The sequence below is a fragment of the Limulus polyphemus genome, unplaced genomic scaffold (genome assembly GCF_000517525.1).
Source record: "Limulus polyphemus unplaced genomic scaffold, Limulus_polyphemus-2.1.2 Scaffold2413, whole genome shotgun sequence".
NCBI lineage: Eukaryota > Metazoa > Arthropoda > Merostomata > Xiphosura > Limulidae > Limulus > Limulus polyphemus.
In genome coordinates, this window is record NW_013668023.1 from 77,643 (window position 1) to 100,065 (window position 22,423).

At 34.8% G+C, this 22,423-nt stretch overlaps 1 protein-coding gene across 3 annotated transcripts in view; it reads right to left on the reverse strand.

Moving 5' to 3' along the window:
• Window positions 1-8,026: 8,026 nt before the first annotated feature.
• The window catches only part of LOC106466893 (endoribonuclease Dicer-like), a 34,588-nt gene continuing 20,191 nt past the window's right edge, over window positions 8,027-22,423 (reverse strand). For 2 of the 3 annotated variants that reach the window (XM_022394962.1, XM_022394964.1), the window contains exons 11-14: window positions 17,479-20,321; window positions 15,048-15,213; window positions 12,617-12,692; window positions 8,027-12,146 (exon numbers count right to left, since the gene is read on the reverse strand). In XM_022394962.1, coding sequence (XP_022250670.1) covers window positions 11,978-12,146; window positions 12,617-12,692; window positions 15,048-15,213; window positions 17,479-20,321 — 3,254 coding nt within the window. In that variant the 3' untranslated portion in view covers window positions 8,027-11,977. The remainder of the gene's footprint in view (window positions 12,147-12,616; window positions 12,693-15,047; window positions 15,214-17,478; window positions 20,322-22,423) is intronic. The other variant, XR_002612301.1, reaches the window with a different exon arrangement.

The following is a 22,423-nucleotide window of genomic DNA, read 5'->3' on the forward strand; positions in this document are numbered from 1 at the left end:
TATTTTAATCTGTCCACCCCTACAACAAAAGTAAGGTATATTTTAATATATCCACCCCCTACAACGAAAGTACGGTATACATTAATCTGTCCACCCCTACAACAAAAGTTCGGTATATTTTAATCTGTCCACCCCTACAACAAAAGTATGGTATACTTTAATATGTCCACCCCCTATAACAAAAGTACGGTATACATTAATCTGTCTACCCCCTACAACAAAAGTAAGGTATACTTTAATCTGTCCACCCCCTACAACAAAAGTAAGGTATACATTAATCTGTCCACCCCCTACAACAAAAGTAAGGTATATTTTAATATATCCACCCCTACAACAAAAGTAAGGTATACTTTAATCTGTCCACCCCTTATAACAAAAGTAAGGTATATTTTAATATATCCACCCCCTACAACAAAAGTAAGGTATACTTTAATCTGTCCACCCCTACAACAAAAGTAAGGTATACTTTAATCTGTCCACCCTTACATTTCTCGAATATCAATCAATCCGATCGTTAAATCGAACTCTTGGAATTTGTTTTGTTTTTTTCGTTTCAGATTCATCACTAGTATAGCTAGAATAGAAACAGTCCACGAGAAAATATAAATAAACTAAATTCAACGGGTAATTTCCTACCACCCCTTTAGAGATTACTTCAAATGGAACTGTCATACACGAGTTATATTATTAGATGCCTGTTAGTCATATTTTTCTCTACAGAGGATTTGTTGTGGATAAGTAACATTGTCTCTTGACTATTTGGCAAAATCCTTTTAGAAACCAACCGGAAATGAAAGGATTAAACTTACTAAAAATGATAAATCTTATAAATAAATAATAATCTGTGTCTTTGCTTTAGATATTTATAAATTTCTAATCGTGAAGCTAAAATAAAATATTCTATTTTTAAAATTGCGACTCTTTGTACGCAAAGTGGCGGGAACGACTTGGTGGTTAGTGTACCGGACTGTTAATCTTTAGGATCCCAAGTTCGCGTCCCGTTACCGCCAAAACGCGCTCGTACATTAGAGCCATGGGTACGTTATAAGAGTGACGGTCAATTCCCACCATTCGAATACATTAACCCAAATGTTTGCGATAAGTGTTGTTGAATAGTTGCCTATCCTTTAGTCCATAAGTTCAAAATTAGGGATTGCCCTTGTATAGGTTTGTGCAAATTTCCGAAACAAACCCACGTTATGTAAGGTTGGTCATTAAATACATCTATGGTTTTAACGGAAGTTTATAGTATATACGCACATGTAGACTCACAATGCTATCAAAAACAACCACAACTACCGAGAATACTGCTACTGCTAAAAGCACGACACCTATATAACTAATATGACACATTGCATCGAAATGAGTACTGGATTTGGAGGGGAACACCGTTCCCCTTATTAATGAAAGGAAAGAAGAAACCATTCCCTTGCTAATGGAAAGGGAGAAACTGAGACTGTCAAATGCCTGATTGTGAGAACGTACACATGTGAGTGTATTTCAGGAGCCTCCCCTTGTCTTGTTAACGTTCTGTTTTTCGTATAACTGGAGTGTTGATCTACAGTAAAGAAAGGACACCAAAGAAATGCTTTACTGGCACACAGGAAGGGCTTCAAAAAGTTTGAAGAGATAAATAGAAACCGTTTAAATCTTGGGACTCTAGATCGAAGATTTTTTTATAATAAAAACGAAAACCAAAAAGAAATATTAACCGTTCTATTCACAAAAGATTCAAATAGCTGGCATTTTTTTAAAGTTATGAACACACCCTGATAAGTTACTAGTTAATTAACGGAATTATGTAATTATTAAGCAGGGTATAGATTAGAACTAACTAAGAAATACATTCATTAATTATTAGCAATCCATTACAACAACAATTAACTAGAAACACTTAAGTTTAAAACACCAGAAAACTAAAACATATAATGATTAGATTGCATTGAATCATTAGTTCAGCCCCCCAGCTGTTAACAATACTTTTGTCTCTAATTCCACCCCCATTTCGACCCTAGTCCAATCAAATTAGAGGTCGGCCGGTATTTGTTCCTTCGATGTAACAAAGTTCAACACGCTTTAGTTCTGGTTTCATCAAACTACCAAACATATGTGTGTATTCTTGAGGTGTAACAAAGTTCAACACGCTTTAGTTCTGGTATTCATCAAACTACTGTTGCGTCTCCGTTCGTTAGTTAATTTTCCGTAAATTTCGTTACGACGAAACTTTAGCGACACAAGTCCTTTCTTAAATAGAACTGGTTTATTCTTTCTGAATACAACTTTGCAATACACTTAATTTCCACAGTCGCGCTATAACAAACGCTATAACTCACAACGAACGCCTCACGTGCTCAACTCAACAATATGTGTCTCTCTCTCTGTCCGCAGTTCAATTACACATTCATTACATTGTTGCCGTCACTTCTTGGCCGTCTTATATAAAAGAATACCGTACATCTAGTAACCTCCCGAGGATTCACGAAGCTTCGAGAATATGACGTGTTACTAGAGTCACGTGACCTCCGCTGTCGTAACACTACCAAACATATGGGTGTGTTCTTGAGGTGTAACAAAGCTCAACACACTATTTGTAATCGTACAGCGGGGTGACTGTCACAGTTATAACTCCCCTACAATTGGAAGTGCGGATCGTGTTCTATGGCATATCGCACATCAGCGTAACACTATCCATGTGCAACCCAGCACGCTAATCACTAGACCTCGCTCGGCTCTTTTTAATTCGAGAGACACGGGTTAAAGGAAGTTTTACTTACAATTAGGTACCTGATGATGACAAAACCTTGTCGAAACGTTGTACATTTGCTGTTATGTTAAACTGATATTAAAGTTTTTCTTCAATACCCGTTCAAGCCGTCTCCAAGCATTATTAGTCTCAAAGTGGGTTCCTCGTCATCGAATTAGGTACCTTGTTTACATAGTTGTTACTAGATGGCAGCACAGATAAATAAGGCTCTTGAGTACTTTCCGATCATCTTAACGTCACCCACAATGCTAACGGACAGCATACTTGTAACATGGTAAATTGTGTCACATTATGAATATAATTATCATACCTGAACGCGCGCGCGGACACACACACATATACACACGTATATATATCCCTAATGTACTGGGCATAATCTATGGCGTAGCACAACCTTCTTATATGGCTATAACACAGAATATATTTATAGCGTAGTACGGGTGGGTAATAAATGTACCTCGAAGTTCATAAAACTACATTAAGAACATTTTCCCTAATAACTTTCCCGGGTAACTAATCACTTTCAAAACAAACAAACACGAAGAACTCCGTGAATATTGTTATAAGATATATTTTTAATGTTGCAATTTATTTGTTTACTAGAGAGAGCTGTAGATCGTAATAATGACGTCACGATAGGCCTAGAAAATTCTGAAAGATTTGAAACCACAGTTTTATAGTAAATTCGAAGGTAGATTGCATATACGGGAATCAGTGAAGCATCAAAAAGATAGTTAAGAAGATAATGAGTTATTACTAGTCAGTGGAGTGAGTCATTCAGTGTTTTCATTTCCGGCCATGAAGTTGTACAAATAGGTTTATTTTTACGTCAGTATAGTGCAGTTACCAACACCTGTAAAAGTACAAGTTACCACAGTGTTTAAGCTAGTGAAACGTAAAGTATGAAATAAAGTAATCTGTTATAGTTGCGTCGACTGAACGTTGAATTATTTTTACCATATACTTTAAAAGAACGCAAGAACAACAACAAAACAAACAGTTACAACAATATGCTTGGAAAGCAACATCTTCGTAATGATAGAAGATACATACAGAAAATATAGGACAACAAGTATAGCTGGAAGACGATTTACTATTAATATACACAGTCGTTGGTGAAATACACAGAAGTACTGTTTTATACACATAAACCTTATAACTATATCCTAATTAAACAGAAACGTTGCATCTTGATAATCTGTCATCATGCAACTACATGAAATATATTTTAATTTAAACCATAACACTTTGAGTACGAGTTGACGATAAGTACATATATAACCTAAGGACTAAAAGAATCTTTCAGCTCATCTAGGCCTTCCCATCCATTAAATTAAACCTTAAGATAAAACACCCAGTGCTAGCTATTACCACTCAAATATTTATCAACCCTTCTTTTTATTTCCCTAATATTTACTACATCCATCATATCTGAACGCAACCCATTCCAAAGGCCAACTACCCTGCTAGAGTTAGAAAAATAAAACGTTCTTAGCTGAAGATGAATCAAACCCTGTCAAAATATATGTCCTCCAGTCTTACCATTAACTACCAAAAAACATGATCCTTCAACACTATCAGTTCCCACGAGAGGCCGAGTTTTCCTGTGCTGCCCTCCTCCGGCGAAAGTTTCGCAGCACCTGTGGGGCCTGCATATGGTGCTAATTTGAAATATTTCATTTTGCTATCATCATTTTGCTACCTCTTTTTGGTATAGAGGCAGAAATTATACGATATCACTCTATACAAACACTTCAAACTTCTTATCAAAAGTAAAACCAGAACTAAAAGAATTTAAAACAGCATATTAATTAATAAAGACAACCAATATAACAAACCGAGTTGAGATATTCAATGCTATAAATCAAATCACCATATATCGTGGATATCTATAATTTTAAAAGTTGTTTAAAATGAATTACATATTTAAATAAATCCAGGAGAAAGAAATATAACTCTGAACATGTCAGAATATATACGTACACATTCTGTGATAAGTCTCAGTGGATAATGTTTCATTTGTTATATGTGCTTGAAAAATGTTTTATACTTTCACTTCAAATAAATATTGGGGTCCGTAAACCTGAATTCAATAAAAGCCTTTTTATCCGGCGAGAATTAGATAAAAACCAACGGAATCTTTTCTGTAACATAACAAAAACAAACAAAAGAAAAAGTACGATATAAAAAATTGATTTAAAGATATTGTTTGGGTTATATTCATAATTTCAGGTCTTTACACATATAGTTAATTTTTAATGTTTTATTTTCCTTTCTTGTTCTTTACTATTTATTCTTCATTTTGACACAAGTCAGTGGTGCCCTTGAGGCACATTAGAGTGGCTCTGGGAGATGTGCTGCCCTGGGCAACATTGTAAGCCTTGAAAACTAATGCAAAGTATGATGTATATTTCTAAAATGTTTAAACTTTCAATTATGCATTTTAAAACATAACTAATATATAATTAACTAAAATATAAAAGTAAGACCTGAATACAATACGGGACTGCCAAGGCCTTACATTCAGCTGTGCGCGCTATTATTTTATTTTTCGTTATTTTTATTCTTAATGGGTATATACATTTTAGCTCAAAGCTATAGTACGGGAGAATCGAGCCCTGTGTTTTAACGTTTAAATCAATAAACTTACTGCTGACCCACTGAGTTCTTATTAATTAGGTGAAAGTCAGGATGTGTTGTTATTATCGAAATATTGTCGTTAAAATATAAAATAAATATCATCATTACTCACTGAATATATGGTCCTAGTATTATCATCATTACTCTCCAAACTGCTTTATGCTTATTGTATTGTTTTGCATAACGTGCGAAAAAGTTATATTTAGATGTTTTCAAAATGCTCCGATAGATGGCGTGAAAAGACACTTCATCACAACTTAACCGGAGTATTATTATGCACATTTTTAAAGCAATATTTACCGTACGTTTTGATTTCATAGTTTATACCAAATAAATATAACTTTTATAATTATTACTGTTTTAGTTTGGTAAATAAAATACAATGTGTTTCTGCAACTATTCTAAGTCAAAGAAATTTCATACTTCTTCCAGTCAGGACATTTTATTTCGAATAAATATTAAACTGGGTTACTTCAATTTTTATCAATAGATGACAGGTGGTTAGGGCACTCGACTCGCAATCTGAGGGTCGCGGGTTCGAATCCCTGTCACACCAAACATGCTCACCCTTTCAGCCGTGGGGACGTTATAATGTGACGGTCAGTCCCACTATTCGTTGGTAAAAGAGTAGCCCAAGAGTTGGCGGTGATGACTAGCTGCCTTCCCTCTAGTCTTACACTGCTAAATTAGGAACGGCTAGCGCAGATAGCCCTCGTGTAGCTTTGCGCGAAATTTAAAACAAACAATCAATAGATGACAGCTCAATAGAAATTGTTTCACGTTCAATGCTTGAAATAGGAAAAGAAGCCTAAGCAAGAGTTATCGTCACAAAAAATTACTCGTTATGTGGAAAAAAAAATGTTTGCAATCGTAACTCGATTAGAAAATAACAGTTAGGTAGCTAATGTGTCACGACTTGTTGCAGGTCTCTTTCCTGGTTACCCAAATTGATCCATATTCCTTTGTATTCTAATGCCAAGAGTTTTGGAAGTTCTAAATCCCCGATTTGAATTCACCCGTATGATCTGAGAGAATGAATATGTTACACTGGAAAGAGCTATTACATACCCTTCCTGATGTCAAAATGTAGTTATGATACATACCATCTACAGAGGCTTAATATTTGCTGTTTGTCACGTGACCTACTGATTTTCACATTCAAAATCGCTTTAATATAACGTATTCAACCTTCTGTTTAATATATCAATGCTTAAAATAGAGGACGACTCTAAATTATGCATAATAAAAAAACTGTTAGGTTTAAATTTTTAGCTTTAAAAAAAAGACGTGCGTTCTGTTCTAATGAACGGATAATTGGGCTGTGTAGAACCTCCGATTTACATAATAACTAGTGCAAAATATTTCGATCATAAAAAAAATTGAAAGATATTGGGCTACTCTAATCGAATAAAGAGATCCTGACCGTCACTCTTATGACGTATCCATTGTTACAAAGTGCGGAGCACGTTTTTGCGGCAACGAGACGAACCTACAGACTGATACTGTACGTTATCATTAGACCAAGCCTGGCCCAACAATTTAAAATTCTTCAATTTGAAACCATCGTCAAGCTCCTATCAGAGCTGTAAAAAGTGTATTTATCCACACAGAAGTTTAATAGTATTTTTGTATTTATGGCAAAGCTACCAAGGCCGTCGTCCCTAATTCTGAACTACTGACCAGAGGAAGGGCAGTCAATCAACAGCACCCTACCCTCCATGATAAGGGATTAATTGTCTCTCTTATAACGCGCCCCATTTAAAGTGCTAGAACATTTTGTGGTATCGCACAGATTCAAACCCGGCTGGCCAGCTCCGAAATCCAGAACACCACCAGGAGACCAATTGTTGCCCAGTTTTAATAGTTTTTGACAAAGAAAACTTGGCTGGATATCAATAATTTGTCAGAAGAAATATTTTATTAAGCTGAAAAAAAATTGTAAAGGACTTTATCAATTACTCTCACCCACATTTGATAACACGTATTTAAACAAAACAAAATCAGTTTCTTTATATTTCAAATACATATACAATTTTTGAATACTTTTAACTAGTTACAATTATCCCATGCTAGGGTTCGAAATTACCAAAAAAAGAAAAAAAAATTACTTAAGGCTGCCACAAGAAAGAGGTAGAATTTTACTTACGTTAGAAAATTTTACCTTGCACTAAACTCATAACTAAAACAACTTGATCTACCCCTAAAGTAAAAACTAAAACTTACATTAGGCCTTATTCCTTTTTTTCTGATACGATTGCTCTTATAAAACAAGCAAACAGGAGTAAATATGAACATTGTATGGTTGTTATCGTGGAAGTATAAAAATTTAGTATATAGGCATAGACATTGATTCCAGGTCAAATTTAATATTAATTTACTTAATCATACACATCTTACTTCCATTTCTAACAGCTTTGTGTACTGTTTATAGATTTTTCCTTTTTAAATTGTGGTTCTCCAACTTCAGGCTGTAAAAGTCCTTCTGCTAGTACTTACATCACACAAAGTTACGTACATGAAGGTGATTGGCTGCTCATGCGAGTATTGACAAATCAGAAGCAGCGTTCACAGGCCGCTCACCATAAAGACGGTAAATGTGGCGACTTAGCAACCATAAATTAATAGTTTCTGTGGAACCGTAGGGGGTTCTTGTGTCGGGTAGTATTCTACTTGTGAAATGCAAGCGTTGTGTGGTAAATTTCGAACCCTGCATGTCTCACAGAATTACATGACTTTCTTATCTTTGGAGTGAAGTAGTCCATAGTATTCTTAAAACTTGGGGTTTACATATAAATGTTTCTAATCAGAGGTAAATAAACAAGTAAAACCCATAAAAGGTATAGAAACTCATACAACATACCAAAAATAAATTGAGATCTTGTCAGGGTTTAATCTGAGAATATTAACACTGTCCTTTCGACAGTGCCCGCTATTCCTTTTCATTTCCGAAACTTAAAGAACCGTACACCAGATGCCCTCAGTACTAAAACCACAGGTGTGATTATAGAGGTCAAGTACATCCAAGCCCCCCCCCCCAAGAACCTCACAACGGGCCAGGAAGTCACCAAACTGTGACTGCTGGCTTACTATTAGAAGCTAAGCAGCCTCACGTGACTTCTCTAACCTAAGAAGAAGGTTCGTCAATCACACACGTTCTAAACAGTTCTATCTCGCCGGCTTAAACAATACATATTTACACTTGTGGTACTCAAGATAGAACATACATAACACAACTGTTCGATTTGAGGCTAGAGAAACTTACACAATTTACACTTAACTTGTGGTGCTTAAGATAGAACATACATAACACAACTGTTCGATTTGAGGTTAGAGAAACTTACACAATTTACACTTAACTTGTGGTACTTAAGATAGAACATACATAACACAACTGTTTGATTTGGGGCTAGAGAAACTTACACAATTTACACTTGTGGTACTTGAGATAGAACATACATAACACAACTGTTTGATTTGAGGCTAGAGAAACTTACACAATTTACACTTAACTTGTGGTACTTAAGATAGAACATACATAACACAACTGTTCGATTTGAGGCTAGAGAAACTTACACAATTTACATACTACCCTTTAATAAACATACCCGATTACTGATGAGAAAAGTGGGCTTCACATAATAGTTACATAAAGGCATCAACTTAAAATAATTAACACATAAATAATTATTCGTTCAAATTTTTGAGTTTTATTCAGTATCGTTTTCGTTTGTGGGCATTTCTTACTCTGTTGTTATGGTAACCAGATTGTGGCTATTTATTACTATGTTGCTATGGTAATCACAACTCATAATTTCAAATCACTCAAACCAGGCATGTAATGTTGATTCTACTGAACTGACAAATATTTTTTTCTTTTATCTAGACAGTTGAGGTACATAATCAGCTTTACTCTGGGACAAAATTAACAATTTAAGAACAAAGAATCGTTGGAAATAAATATATTTCTTTTAAAAAACGTTGTACATCATGCATATCATTTATGTTATGACACTGAACCAAGATTTACACAGATTTAAACAACAACTCTAACCCCTTGTCTTAACTTTGTTCTCATGTTTAACCTACGACTCAAGCACATGGTGCGATTTGGTAAAAACACATTTAATTGTTCTATCTTAACTTTGTCCTGATGTTTAACCTACGACTCCTGCACATGGTGTGAATTGGTAGAAACACATTTAATTGTTCTGTCTTAACTTTGTCCTGATGTTTAATCTAAGATTCCTGCACATGGTGTGAATTGGTAAAAACACATTTAATTGTTCTATCTTAACTTTGTCCTGATGTTTAATCTAAGACTCCTGCACATGGTGCGAATTGGTAAACCACATTTAATTGTTCTGTCTTAACTTTGTCCTGATGTTTAACCTACGACTCCTGCACATGGTGTGAATTGGTAAAAGCACATTTAATTGTTCCGTCTTAAATTTGTCCTGATGTTTAACCTACGACTCCTGCACATGGTGTGAATTGGTAGAAACACATTTAATTGTTCCGTCTTAACTTTGTTCAGATGTTTAATCTATGACCTCTGCACATGGTGTGAATTGGTAAAAACACATTTAATTGTTCTGTCTTAACTTTGTTCAGATGTTTAATCTATGACCTCTGCTAGCTATGCCTTATGTTTCAAAGCAAACGTTTTGGCATTTACTGAAAAATCATAAAACAAAATCACAGAATATATGTATAATAAAAGTGGTGACACCAAATAGCTGTAAAGACACAACAAAATTACATTTAACAAGTCTATCACACTGGACCATCACTCACTAGCACGAAGAAGAGAAGAAAAATCATCACCACATATATGTAAGAAATGACATTATAATCAACCAAAAAACATGTTGGAGCACAACAAGCTATGGCTTTGAATAGTATCACATTCTACTTTAATAAATATTCCTTTCACACCACACTTGTTAGGTCTAAGAAAGTTTAACATGAAATATTCCTTTCACACCACACTTGTTAGGTCTAAGAAAGTTTAACATGAAATATTCCTTTCACACCACACTTGTTAGGTCTAAGAAAGTTTAACATGAAATATTCCTTTCACACAACACTTGTTAGGTCTAAGAAAGTTTAACATGAAATATTCCTTTCACACAACACTTGTTAGGTCTAAGAAAGTTTAACATGAAACATTTTTTTCACACAACACTTGTTAGGTCTAAGAAAGTTCAACATGTGTTTACATCCTGATGGGCTACTGTTTTCTCGTTTTTTTTAAACACCTAACACAAAACTACATTACGAGCAACTCTAAGTATATAAAATATCTTGTTTTAAGTTTATCAATACTTTACAGATCATAAGCATCTTAAACTGGAATAAAAACAAGTCTTTCCAAAACCAAACTTGTGTACAGTAATGTTTAAAGTCAAAATAAATATTCTAATTAGTTGTTAATAAATAAATTTATTCCTTCTTCAAAACATCTTCATATTAAAATCATTCTTTACTTTCCAAGACAGCTTGAAATATGCTAAACTTGTAGTGCTAAAATAAAATTTGAGATAAATGCATAAAATTTTTAGGATTAAATATTTTTCAGCTGAATGCATAATGGTAAGTTAAAGTAGCCTTTTGTCACCGAGTTACAGAAACTATATTAATTAACCATACAAGCAAAACGTATCAATAAAAAATCTAGTTTCATCAAGCTCACGAAATATTAACTGATTATGAGCATCAACATATAATTTTTCCGAGAAAAATTTCCTACATCACATCTAGAGCACCAATTTCTAAACACTGTGTGCAAAGAACATCATGGCGGTTTTGGATTAAACGTTGCCATCTTTTTTTCCCCATCAATTCTTCAGTTTGTTTATATACAGATAATTTACTTAGGTCCACATAATGAATCATGTTTTTAACCCAATACATCCAGAAATGATTAAGAGTCTACCATTAGATGACTAAATTCTGATAGACTACTTTATGCTAATCTAAACGAATAGTAAGATTTGACTGTCACTCTTATAATATACCCAGAGCCACTATAGTGCAAAGCACAATTTTGTGGCAATGAGATACAAACCATGGACCCTCAAATTCACATCTAGCACACTAATCACTAGTCATGGCTCAACTGTGTTTGTAACTTGTTCTAATTCTTGTAATATAATTTAGATGAGGTTAATTATAACAATAATTGCACTAACCTCTTTTTACATTAGAATCAAATGATCTAAACATACAACTCCAAGAGGATGCCAAAATGGGAAGACACAGAGAAAGAGCTGCTGTCATAATTAACTAACTGTGGTTATTATTATAGAAAAATAACTTTTAAAAATTACAACAGCATGATAACACCTAAATTCATTAATATTTATTAAGTTTTATCTGCTTTAAAGAAAATGAATTTATCAGCTTCAGAATTAAGTACGCTCTGTACTACTGCATAAGGAACATCGTGAAGATTTTGCATGCCCTGTAGAACAAATGTATAAAATAAAACATCATCAGTGAGGAAAGAATTACCAACTATTCAAAGTATATTTAACTGGAGATTATTTTGGATATTTATTGCACAGAAAAGTGTCATCTCCCTTCTTCTTGTATTTTCTTCATCTTTTTAAGCTCCCTTAAGGCTCGCTTGGCTGCTGTACACTTTGCAATACGTTTGTTTCGTCCCACGCCCACAAAACTTCCTTTTCCAAACACTTCCACTCGCACACGGACTTTTCCCTTCAGAGTCGTCTCGGCACGTCTTGTGAAAAAGAGAAGAAAAAACAAACTTGATAGTCGCTAAACAAAAGACAATAGTCATCGTGGGTACTTCAAGTTCTATCATACAATATAGCACTAAAACTAAGAGAAATTAGAAATATAAAAAAATATTTAAGATGAGAATAGTTAATGCAATGCTAATATAAGGTTGAACAAAAACACTGATACCGAATGAAGAGGAGTATTTTAGGGAGATATGAAAAAAAACTACTTAGTATTGTTACCAGTCTTAAGAAATATTCATATTATACTCACTAGAACACAATTAAAAACTGTTGACTTCATCACGACATAAACTTTCAAGGTATCAAGGTAATAATACCACGATAAAGTGCAGTTAATCACACTTAACTAGAGATTACTGGTTAACATACAAGTCTCTATACTACCACTGAACATATTATAAACAAAACTAATAAATAACACTGAGATGAACAATTCTATGCTTACTGAAACTTAGCTGTTTGGGGTTCCAACTCCAACAGTTCTCTAATGGGTGACTTAGGAACATGAGTGCTGAAATATTCTGAGGGGGAAAAAAAAAAGAGTCTTATTCATATGTTTCAGTCAATTTACACAGTTACAATAACACAAAAACAAACATAAGCCTTCTTTCTTCCCCCACACACTAGTCTACGAACAATAAAACTCCACAGAAAAATTTGTAGTTATGGATATGAAATTTCATAGTTATTAATGTTGCACTTACAATTTTGAAAGTGAAAAAACAAATTTAATTTTTACCCCCCCCCCAACTCTTTATTAAGATACAAGTCAAATTACATTTCAACCAACACTATTACTATAAGAATGTAAGAACCTGTAGACAAAACAAAAAACAATACATAATCTGATGACAAAAAAAATAGAGAGCACATGGTATTTTAGGTACTGAGGAAAAGTGTCAGGTTGTAAAAAAAATAGTTTTCTAACAAAATAAATAAAATCTGGTTTCACTCGTTTCTTTTAACTAACAAATGACACATGGGCTGCCCTTACTTAAAGGAAACCATTGAAACACTAGCAAATGCTAATGAATAATAACACACACCACCAACAGGTTACTAACAAATGTCAATAAGTAGCCCACACCTTCAACAGGTTACTAACAAATGTCAATAAATAACACACATCACCAAGTGGTTACTAACAAATGTCAATAAATAACACACATCACCAACTGGTTACTAACAAATGTCAATAAATAACACACACCACCAACTGGTTACTAACAAATGTCAGTAAATAACACACACCACCAACTGGTTACTAACAAATGTCAATAAATAACACACTCCTCCAACATTCTGCTACCATATATCACCAAGTTATACACATGTTTAACTTTTTATTTGATTCATAAACCAAATGCAGCTTTAATCTTCTGCATACAATTCTCAAATATACTTAAAAGTCAATAATAAATGATCTATTAACACAATGAATATCTTGAAAGCCATTGTTTGTTTCATAAAAAAATTAAGGATTCAGAAAATGAAGAATATTAAGAGGGTATACATGAGGATGAGTGCCTAAACCTTACAGATCCTTCTTCCAGTACCAACAATATATTCTAATTGCTCTCATAATAGCTTTGCATTCACCAATTTTCACAACTTTGCTCAATACATTAATTAAGGTTCATGTTACTAACCCCCCCCCCCTTATATTCTCCAACATTCACCAATTATTTCTGTACAATCCAAATGTTATAGCATGAATTCCTATTTCCACATAAATCTTGACAAGGAACTATCACATAACCATTTTGACATACAACTGTTTTAATTTCCTCACTGTTAGTGATGTCAGCACGTTAGCCTAATAGCATGGAAAGTTCACCTTGGTATTTAATTTCCTATTATAGTTTTAACCTGCAATCAAAACAAATCGTTTGATAAATGTTTTAAGATATATTCTGCACCATTATAGAAATGCTGCATCCCAAACAAGACATTAAACAAATCACCTGGACTTTTGTATATAATTAAGAAGACAGTTGAGTTCTCCAATGTTACAGCATTTGGTACAAGTCATTACAGAAATGCTGCATCCTAAACAAGACATTAAACAAATCACCTGGACTTTTGTATATAACTAAGAAGACAGTTGAGTTCTCCAATGTTACAGCATTTGGTACAAGTCAGGCACCACTCATATAGATGTCAAAATTTGGTCTTCTATTCAGCTACAAGCTTTGGAAATAAAACTTGTAACTAAGTTTTCTTCTTTCTTTATAAGCCTAAATCCTAAGGAAACATCATGTTCATAGTTCCAAGTGGTTTTTGGTTAAAATGGATTACTACTTTATCGGTTTACTTCAGGTAATACGTTGCTTAACTTTCTTCACTACCTCTGTCACGTGACCAATAGCTCACCATTGAATAGCCTGTTGTCTTATATTACCTGCTAGAACCATGCCTTCCTTTGTGGGTATCCATTTCTTCAAATAGCTAAAATTTTGTGCCTTACATGATTTGAGAGCTGAAGAATAGAATAACTTCACACCAGAGTCCTGCTATGTAACCCCCTAGAAAGAAGTTAATTTTAGGTGTCATTTGCACTTTTAAATCACCACACCATGGGGGATGACCAGGGGCAAAATAATTGGACATGTAATTGTTAGCACAGATCTTGAACAGTCCACTCTAGCTCATCTTTTGGGGCAGGCTACTTTTAATTGAGCTTCTAGGGCTACCAAACCTTCCACCAGATTTTATTTATTTTTACAAAACTTTTTCATGTTCAACAGAAACAGAATGTATTACAAGCTGCACATGTGACTGATTATGTTGAATAAAACCTGCACCGATGTGACAGTGTCCAATCACAGATAGAATTATCAATTTGTGTATACAAAACCAACATACACATTACTCACCAATTTCTGGTTTCATCATTGCATAGTAAACCTTCCAAACTGTATCTAGAGACATTTCACTGTCAAGGTAAATAGCTCCAGCAACAGACTCAAAGATGTCTCCCAAAGCCTTTGGCACCTCTACTTCTTCAGCCTCTTCACACTCATCTTCCTCCAGATAATAGTCCTAATTTCAATACCAAAAAAAGTAAATAAAATAAGAAAGGCAGATGCATTCAAACACAAAGAGATGAGTTACGATATTGAGTAATATCACATAAATTTGACTCCATTTATAATTACTACACTCTATCTCAGTCACTAATTTGGTTACTTTTTGACACAACACCACAGCTGTCTTTAACTCACCACACGTGATTCTGGCTTATTCCTACATCTATTACCTTGTATTAAAGATAAGATTAAGACTACAAGAATTAATCCACTTTTGCTTCCATTTGTCACCAACACTAAAAATCAGTGAATACCTCAGCTCTATTGCTACCTGAATCATCAGAGTAAAGAGACTTAATTCCAATATTTTCTGTTAAATGTCTTAGACCAAAGCTGTGAACAGCAATAAATAAACCCTTTGGGAAAACAACAACAATTTCTAGACTTCTTGCAGAAAATTACTCTTTCTTTATGGACTATAGCAAGTCTAACTTACTAAGCTTTGTTATATTAAGATAACGAAAGTGTTTTGTATAATGTCACCACAAACTTCCACCTCTGTTGTTAACTGAAAACCAAAACAGGTTAAGAAGTGTTCAGTGTATGATAAATAAACAAGATGGAAACCATGCTTTCTGTTGATGATAAAGATTACTATTTTGTTTTTGTTTTTTTAAACTCAATTTGATGAAAACTAGAAGAAACAGTTCCTTTGTCTTTACGTCTAAACAGAATACGAAAATGGTATGTACATTAAGCTTTACAGTGTTCAATTGTGCAATGTCCACTTCATTTAGAATCTGCCACGACAACAGACGTAGCAACTATATATATCAGTACACGTACTGCAGCCCACTTTAGGCCTAAAAAAATCTGTGTTCACATTATAACTAAGCTTTCAATGTTACAAGAAAGTTAATAACTAACAATACAATAAACACACTCCTGGGAAAGTTGTGAAGGCCAGATAAACATCATTGATTTGAATATATATAACAATATATGCACATTTAGCATCCACAACGAAACAGTGTTACAGTGAGGATTAGTCTAATTAAACAGCACTATGCTGAGGACTAATTAAACATTGCTAGAGTGAGGAGTAGTGTAATCAAACAGCACTATGATGAGGACTAATTAAACAGTGCTAGAGTGAGAAGTAGTGTAATCAAACAGCACTATGATGAGAACTAATTAAACAGTGCTAGAGTGAGTAGTGTAATCAAACAGCACTATGATGAGGACTAATTAAACAGTGCTAGAGTGAGGAGTAGTGTAATCAAACAGCACTATGATGACGACTAATTAAACATTGCTAGAGTGAGGAGTAAATCAAACAGCACTATGATGAGAACTAATTAAACAGTGCTAGAGTGAGGAGTAGTGTAATCAAACAGCACTGTGATGAGAACTAATTAAACAGTGCTAGAGTGAGGAGTAGTGTAATCAAACAGCACTATGATGAGAACTAATTAAACAGTGCCTAGAGTGAGAAGTAAATCAAACAGCACTATGATGATGACTAATTAAATGATGCTAGAGTAAGTAGTGTAATCAAACAGCACTATGATGAGGACTAATTAAACAGTGCTAGAGTGAGTAGTGTAATCAAACAGCACTATGATGAGAACTAATTAAACAGTGCTAGAGTGAGGAGTAGTGTAATCAAACAGCACTATGATGAGGACTAATTAAACAGTGCCTAGAGTGAGGAGTAAATCAAACAGCACTATGATGAGGACTAATTAAACAGTGCCTAGAGTGAGTAGTGTAATCAAACAGCACTATGATGAGGACTAATTAAACAGTGCTAGAGTGAGGAGTAAATCAAACACTACTATGATGATGACTAATTAAACAGTGCTAGAGTGAGTAGTGTAATCAAACAGCACTATGATGAGAACTAATTAAACAGTGCTAGAGTGAGTAGTGTAATCAAACAGCACTATGATGATGACTAATTAAACAGTGCTAGAGTGAGGAGTAGTTTAATTAAACAGCACTATGATGAGGACTAGTCAAACTGAGGTTGCCAATCTCTCTTGTCAAGATAACTTCAGTTTAAAAACTGTTCTTCAGCTACACTTCTGGTTGTGAACACTTTCACACGGGTGATCTGGTGTATACAATCTGCAATGACCCTTTACCTCTCTTATAGAATGCCAACAATTTTATACATGCCATGTTTCAGAGATATTTCATTTGAAATCCTACTAATTACAGACATACATTAATCTTATTATCCAACATATAAATCCAAGTTAACTAAAGAACTTACATTGTAATATTCAAATCCTGTACGATTCTTTTTCAACTCCACAAACTTCGCAATGACAGAAAACAACCCATGGGATATAGACTTGAAGTACTTATGAAAGTCATACTTCACTGCTAAAGAAGCAAAGAAAGTGTTGTTCACTAGGGCAGATCGAAGATCCGTCAGAGTTCCAGGAGTATGTTTCTGCTGATCTTCGTACAAGTGTCGGGTAATAAGATAGTCAAGAACGGCATCTCCCAAAAACTCTAACCTCTGGTAACAGTCAGTAAGTTTATTGTAATGGTATGAGGCATGGGTGAAAGCTTGTAAGAGGTAAGACTTATCTTTAAAGACATATCCAATCTTTTCTTCAAACACATCATAACCATCTGCCAATACTCGCAATTTCTCATCCTTCCCTGGAACATGAGTAAGAAGAGGTGATTCTGGAGGTTTCAGTATTCCATACTTTGGGATGGAACTCACATCATCTTCATCTTTCGGAAGCTCTGGAAGCACTCTGAGACCAAGCCAGGACATGAAAAGAAGTGCTGCTCGAGGCCCGCACGACACGAGATATGCACCAATTAGTGCTTCTACTCCATCAGCAATACTCTTGTCTGGAATGCTCTGCTGAGTAAGCAAGTTGTAGGGAATGTAATCTTCGACATCTGATGGGACAGTTGTGGTGTTCTCAAAAGTTTTCTTGTTTTCAAGAACACTTTCACATATCTGCTCTTCGGTCATCTGAGTAAGATCTTTCAGGGTTGCTATATTCAGATTTCCTGTCATCATGCCTGCATCGATTAATGCTTTTTCTAGTCCCTTCGGCACACTATAGCAAGGTGACAACCAATTGTCATTGGGTTCAAATTTAGTGGCAATCATTAACTCCCCCAAATCTTTTCGTTTTCCCAATCTGTACAAGTTCAGGTTGCTAATTTGTTTACTTCTCAGAAAGGAAAGTTTTCCTTCGTGAATATTTGGATACCTACAGAATAAATATGCAGTTATTGCATATTTTAAGAAGGAATCGCCAACAGTTTCCAACCGTTCCAAATTAATCCCATCATTTGCATTTGACATGGTTAAACCCTGCAAAATGATGCTTGGACTGGGCCCTGGATGATTTTGCAAGTCTTCATCAAAGTGGACACGGAATACGTTTGCTTCTTGAACTGCACGATTTTCTCGATCAGGTAACAACTCACCAAACGGCAGGTTTTGATTGGTATTCTGAGTCACACTAGGACTACTGTATTCGCTGATCTTGAAGGATAATGATGGTATTTCCTTTTCTGGAGGTTTTCTGTTAAATTTTTCAGCATCTCCTTCCACCAAAGCTTGATTTATCATTTTGTAAAGCTTGCCAAATTTGTCAGTCAAACTGATTTCTTCGTTCATGTCAAGATCTTCAAGAACAGATAATTCTTCTTTCCTTTCAATTAGTTCGAAAGTAATATCTTGATTTTTGGATTCTAGCTCTTCCTCCTCCTCCTCTTCCATTTCTTCTTCTGGTTGAGCCTCCTCTATCTCCCAGTTTACAAACAAGGAATCTGACTTGTTCTGTAGTAACTGCCAAGCACTATCTGAAGACTTAGAAGTATTAGTATAATCAGAATAAACTTTTTCAGAGGATGAAAAACCTTCCATTCTTTCATTACCTTCCAATATGTCTACTTCAGATTCATCAAACAAAGAGTCTTCATCCATGCTGTCCCAAAGTTCGTTTTCTCGACATGATTCCAAATCACATGATAATCCTTTCAAGTTAAACATGCCAGGAGCTGAAATCCTGCCCAAGCCAGGAATATTTAGGTAAGTTACTTCTCCTTCTTCTATTTCTGTATCCCACTCCGCATCCCAGGCGGATCCTTCAAAAGTGCTGGGGGAACCATAACGAATTCTGTATGATCCATCTTCTGTTATTTCTTCATCAGATGGTTTTATAGGGGCCCAGTCTCCAATAAAGTTTACATTTCCCATGTTGAGGGATAGCATTTCTTGTTCAGCTAAATCATCATCATCTGGAATGTGCACTTGACTGGGGTCAAAGTGATCAATAACAAAATCACCATCTTCCAACTTAGAAGATGAAACTCTGTCATCAGAGGAGTCGGTTATCAGATTTGGATCTATATGATCAGAGCCTTTATTAATTTGTTCGTTCCTAGTTCCACGTTCCGGGGTTAAAGCTTTCTCAGTTTCTGATGACTTGGGGATAAGCCATCCAAAATCGAGAGTTGGCCACCTGAATCCATCTGGAAAATTACATGATCCCACACCAATTTCTTTAGCTACCCTTACCCTAAGCTGTTCAGCAAGCAGTAAGGAATTAACACGATAAAGGATACAGGGCAGACAAACGGCTTTCCTCCAAAGTGATGCTGGGAAAGGATGTACTATACATAGCTCCGGAATCAATATCTGCTTCTGCTGTAGATTCTCACGCTTTGCTTTCTTTGTCTGCTCACTGCTAGTAGGAAGTGAATGTCCTTTTCTGTTTAAATACCGAGGTGTAAGAAAGTTCAACCGAGCAGAAGTATGGTCCACATCAAGTAGCGGTTGGTCAAGATTCATTATTTTGATGTCATACTTCTTGTTGTAATATTTTTCAAAGGTTTCAAATTCAGCATCGGGGAAATCACTCTGTGGGGTCAACTCCTGACAAATTTCGGCAACGTAGAAGAACTGTGGTTTGTCCAGGTTTCTGTACCAAGGCATAACAACTGCATCTCTGTAGTCTTCTGTTCTAAATTTATAGTTTCTTCTTTCTTCTTCCAATATCTTATGTGGAACAACACCCTTTTGCTTGTTAATTATCTCCACAAACTCCCAGTCCACACCAAAAACTTCATCACTTTCTACAAGAAACATAATAAAAAAGTTATGCATCAAAACCCAGAAAGTTTACCGTACAACATTTACAAATTTACCGACTTTGAAAAACACCTCATTTTAATGAATATTCCATATATTTTTCAACATCTTTTTCTGAAAATAGCTTCAGTAACATTCCACAGAATTCAAAAAATACAAAAATATTTCACAAATGTTCATCAGTGTTTAAATTCTTGAAACAATGAACCTAACCATGAACAGCAGTGTCTAAATGGATTTAAAAAAAACAACAATAATAATACTGAACTTTCAGGATAAACAACTATTCATTCAAGATCCATGTAAGTACCTTTTTGTGCATTCTTGGCCAGACTTTTAAAAGTTCTAAATAAGCTTTTCCTCTAGTTAAACCAATTCTAATCATTCTTGTGAAAAACGTTTTTTTTTTGGTTTTTTTTTTATTCCTGTAAACTCCCAGTGGAGCATAGGGCCACAACAACACCTCGCCAACGGAAGGTGTTGTTGCAGTTACTTGTAGCAGGTTGGTTTTTACGAGGTGGAGTTGCTAGCCCCCTGCCCAACCGTCCTCCTTTCTCATCCTGGACTTGGGACCAGGCAAAGGTGGAGGTTGGCATGTTTGGTGTTACGGGGATTCGAACCCCCGACCCTCAGATTACGAGTCGAGCGCCCTAATCACCTGGCCATGCCGGGCCTTGCGAAAAACTTACTAATGTTTTATTGAAACAACGAAAATTTTAATATTTCTTTTGTCACTAAACCTTTAGACTTTTCCTGAAATAGGCTTGTTGTGCAAGTACAATTTCAAGTATTCATAAAAACCACTTTTATCCACAAATGACACATCAAACTTTTGGCCTTGGACTTTATTTAGTTTCTATGCAGTAATCATTTTTAAAAAAGTTATCGTGATACAGGGGAAGATATTCATATACACAGAAAGACTTCAAATCAGTTATTTTAACATCTAAAGGAAAGATTGCACAAAAATAGAACCTCTGTACTTTTGATAATATTTTTAGTCTTCAAGGTCATAAACAGGGTGGCTGCTACTTCTTAAATTTAAAGCAAAACATTTACTACTACTATTATTAAGTATGGTAGTACTTAACAGTAGGGATCGAAAAGGCTTCAAAATAATTCATGCACTGAAAAACTACCCTACTGACTAACTAAACAAAAAAACCTGACCATTCAAAGTATTGATTACAATATATTATGCTCATATATAATAATACTGTGCTAAACATGTCACTAACATTTCAAGTATGAAAATTAAAAACTTTCCAAAACAGCAACTTTTTTTTGACTACTACCTACCTACCTACCTGATCACGTCAGCGGGGCTAGCCCCTAGGCGGCTCGGACTATCGATACAAGATTTCTCCAGCTTACTTGACTGGTCTGTGGATATCCGCTTTTGATATTCCGATAAATATATACAAATGTTTTATAAATGGTAAACATATCATGCATGTACTTAAATATCGTTAAAACCTAATTCAACCCAACAGATGGTGCTACATATCGATGGATAGACATGCCACAGTTTCTAAAGGGGAAGTATATACCTTATACAGGTAAAACATAAAAAGTAAACAAACAAGAGCATTAAAAAATTATGAATTATAAAATGAAGTAGGGATCCTGCTACAAAAAGTAATGAAACAAGAATTAAAACCACAGTCACGAATTTATAAAATTTAATCCCTACTTTGGCAGCTTTATGTACTTATCTGTCAGCTAAAGTAAGGATTACATTCTTTAAATTTGTGATTGTGGTTTTAATTCTTGTAAAGGTTATATCATTCAGGGATATGGCTATACTGAAAGTTTATTGATGTTAATGTCCATGGAATGGACATATAAAAACTGAACAAGTAAATAGGAAAACAAAATTAAAATTTTAACGGAAAGGAGGGATAGTTGGTTATTTGTATAATTGCTATAAAAAGTATCTAAAACAAAATAAATGCTGCAATAAAAAGCACACAAACAAGTAAAGTGATACTAGTTAGATAGATTTTAAAATGATTTTCAATCCAATATAGCTAAATGAAGCAGTCTAAATTGCCAACCAAAGTAAGGATTGAAAATCGTTTTAAAA